This window comes from Barbus barbus, assembly GCF_936440315.1.
Source record: "Barbus barbus genome assembly, chromosome: 3".
NCBI lineage: Eukaryota > Metazoa > Chordata > Actinopteri > Cypriniformes > Cyprinidae > Barbus > Barbus barbus.
In genome coordinates this window covers 4,087,697-4,091,178 of record NC_136731.1, presented here as the reverse complement: position 1 = coordinate 4,091,178, position 3,482 = coordinate 4,087,697, and the positions used below count along the sequence as shown (strand labels likewise).

Sequence of the window (3,482 nt, the reverse complement as noted above, 5' to 3'; positions counted from 1 at the left end):
TAAATAAAACAATAAAACGATCCATTCCATTTTACTTGTCCCCGGTTGTAATGATTCTGTGTTGTTTGGAGTAATATTGTCTTCGTATTTAGGATTTGGTTTGACAGATCTTTTATATGGGGGCATCCACTCCTCGCCCTCACCCTCCTGCATTGCATGCAGGTATGCCTCTAATGTCGATGCCCTCTCTGCAACAATTAATTATGTAATTTATAAATGAAAGATATTATTCCATAGTTGTGGGTGTTTTATTGACATGTCAAAGCCTAGACCCTGAATATAAGACAACCACATTTTTTCAGATGTATTTCCAAGAAAAAACACTCATATTCAAATTCGGGTCAGTATGGTAATAGATTAAATATTGTTTTGTTTTTCACCAGTCCCTGTCATATAGCCTCAGAACACTTGGAATATGTAACGTGTCGCATACGTCCATTCTGTGATACTTTTGCAACTTTTTAAAAAAGTTTGATGATAGTCGTGCTCAGGACTTATTTTAACGTTTTTTAGACATAGACGTTTACAAGTAATATCAATTAAAACAGCAACTTACCAGTAACTTTGGCTGTGTAGACTAGCCAGCCACCTTTGGGGTTTTTTTAACCTTCGACCCACTCCACAATGTAGACGCTATTGCTGTTGTCCAGACCATCCAAGTAATCTTCCCAAATAAAGCCCCGAATGTTCTTAGTTTTCATGATGTATGTTCCAGTGTCCCTATCAATTTATTCCGCTAAAGCAAACATTTCGAGCTAAACAAAAAATTTCAACTTCATGTTGCCTTGACTAGTACTACCTCAGAACTGGTGTTGTTGAGCAGGAAAGCAGTTGAAGATGGTTGGATGATCCAGCAAACATGAAACATGAGGCCGAGAATGTAGGGGTATCATCCAACCTGGATCCAGTACCGACAGGTGAGACCATCACCACAATTGATCAACAGCAAGAGGTTCTGACTTCAGCAGGGGAGGTGCTTGCAGAGGTCCTAACCATGTAACAAAGTAAGAGGTACATAGACAGGTCCAAGTAACGCTGCAGAGAAAAGCTAGTTAGTAAGTCCACATAACCTAGCAATAGAGATTAAATGGATTGTACTTACCCACCACAGCTCCCGTGCATGACTCAAGTTCACGGATATACACTGAAAAAAAAGATTTGTTGGATTTACTCAATGGACTCTATGCACGGCCCACCGCCTACGTGTTTCCGCTAAAATCTCAGTTGTACGCGAGCTTCCGGTTTAGCGTTCTCTGATAGCCAGCTGTGGTAATAGCGCGGTCTTTCTGTCAAATTTTCGATTAGCTAGCGATTACAAATAATTATTTTATATTATATATTGTATTAACTGTAGTAACAACATTTTAGTATATTATATTAAAATATAACATTTTATTAATGAGTTCAAGAAGCTTCAAGTGCCTTCGGCGTGAAGGTGCAACGTCTATGTATTGCTGTGTCCCATTATGTGACACATCCTCAAGGTTTAATTCGGTGGTTAGTTTCCATACTTTCCCTTTGGACAAGGAAACAAGTAAAAAATGGATTCACTATATCCGACGTGAGGATTTTAATATCACTCCTAACACAAGAGTCTGCAGTCGTCACTTCAAGAGTGATGATTTGATCGAGCCATCGACTCCCACAGGACGCCGGCTACTGAAGAAAGGTGCAGTGCCCACTTTGTTTGAGTGGAACAACTACTCCACTTCAGCACCAAGGCGCACCGGGGCATGGCAGAGGAGAGAAGTTTCCCCTCCACTGAACGAAGATCCTGTGCCTATGGACCTCCAGCATCAGGAGCATGATTATTGTTCATTTCCCGTTCCTGCGGCTGTCGATCTTTCTTTAGATCAGTCAGAAGATCTCCGAAAGGAAGTGGAACAACTGAGGAAACAGGTGGAAGAACTGTCTGTCCGTCAGAGATTTTGCTTGGGCAGATTTGCCGCATCAGACGATGACATACGGTTCTACACAAGGTAAGATTTAAAACTTTTATAATAATATTATATTATATAATTATTAGGATACTGTATTTTAATTTTCTGGTCTTTGCACAGTATGTCCATGTAAATATTTTATTAACATGTCAGTAAACCCGTATACTATACAAGTAAGTTACAATACAGTCTAAAAGTAAGATAAAACTGTTGGTCATTTTGTGATGTATATTATCTCAAACATGTCCCACATCTTATGCAGGTTTGTGACTTACAATCACTTAATGGCATTCTGGAGACTCATTGAACCTGCATCCCACAACATGGTTCGTGTGACCAGAGCAAGGGCAGCTACAACTAGGAGTGAAGGTGGAACGTCAGGCAATGCATCTGTAATTATATATTTTTTTTCATTCCTTTCTAATTTTGTATACTATACAGTACATATGATACACTATACATTGTGTTATGAATGTATGGGGGTGGAAGAAAACAAAATTGAAATGCCACAAATGCTGCTTTATGTATAAACACACACACAAAAAGTTTGTATTTTTTTTTTAACAGGGTCAATGCCTGCAGCCCATAGATGAGTTTTTTCTCTTCATGGTCCATCTGTCAGTTGGTCTGACACAAAGGGATCTGGCTCACAGATTTGATATTCATCAGTCCACCGTAAGTCGAATTATAACAACCTGGGCAAATTTTCTTTATACCGTTCTTGGATCAGTGCGCATCTGGATGTCTGAGGAGGCGGTCAAGGCTCACATGCCAAAGGAGTTCCAGGACTATCCAGACACACAAGTGGTGATCGACTGCACAGAGCTGCGGTGCCAAACTCCATCCTCTCTCCTGCTTCAAAGTGAAGTGTTCTCCTCTTATAAATCCCACTGCACCTTCAAGGGGTTAATTGGCATGGCACCACATGGCGCAGTCACCTTTGTATCATCCCTGTATGCAGGATCCATCAGTGACAAGGAGCTTCTCAAGCAGTCTGGGATTGTGTCTCTGCTGAAACCTGACATGGCTATTATGGTCGACAAAGGTTTTCTCGTGGACGACTGTGTGCCATGCAAAGTCTACAGACCTGCTTACCTGTCAAAAAGAGAACAGATGTCGGCTGATGAGGTAAAGGAAACTCAATCCATTGCTCGACTGAGGGTCCATGTTGAGCGTCTCATCCGCAGGGTGAAACAACACAAGCTGTTTGATACAGTCATCCCTCTTTCCATCACAGGGAGCATCAACCAGCTATACACTGTTGCTTGCCTCCTTGTGAACTACCAGAATGGCCCCTTGGTAAAAGCATGGGCAAAGGATTAAAGACAAGACACTTGCTGTAGGGGACAGATCAATTTGAATTTATTTGTAGAGAATATAAATGTTGATTAATTTTAAACAATTTTAATAATGTGTCTGTAAATAAATAACTTTGATACAGAGTTTCTGTAAACATGTAAATAACGTTGATAGTGTTTCTGTAAACTTGTAAATATAAATAACTTTATACAGTTTCTGTAAACATGTAAATATAAATAGCTG

General features: G+C 40.1%; 1 protein-coding gene across 1 annotated transcript; it reads left to right on the top strand.

The window, feature by feature from the left end:
- Positions 1-859: 859 nt before the first annotated feature.
- On the top strand, positions 860-3,263 carry LOC306850661 (uncharacterized protein; the record flags this gene model as incomplete). Its single annotated transcript, XM_079386422.1, has 3 exons — positions 860-996; positions 1,485-1,899; positions 2,508-3,263. 3 exons carry the CDS (start codon positions 860-862, stop codon positions 3,261-3,263), a joined length of 1,308 nt encoding a protein of 435 aa, XP_079242548.1.
- Between the last annotated feature and the right edge of the window lie 219 nt (positions 3,264-3,482).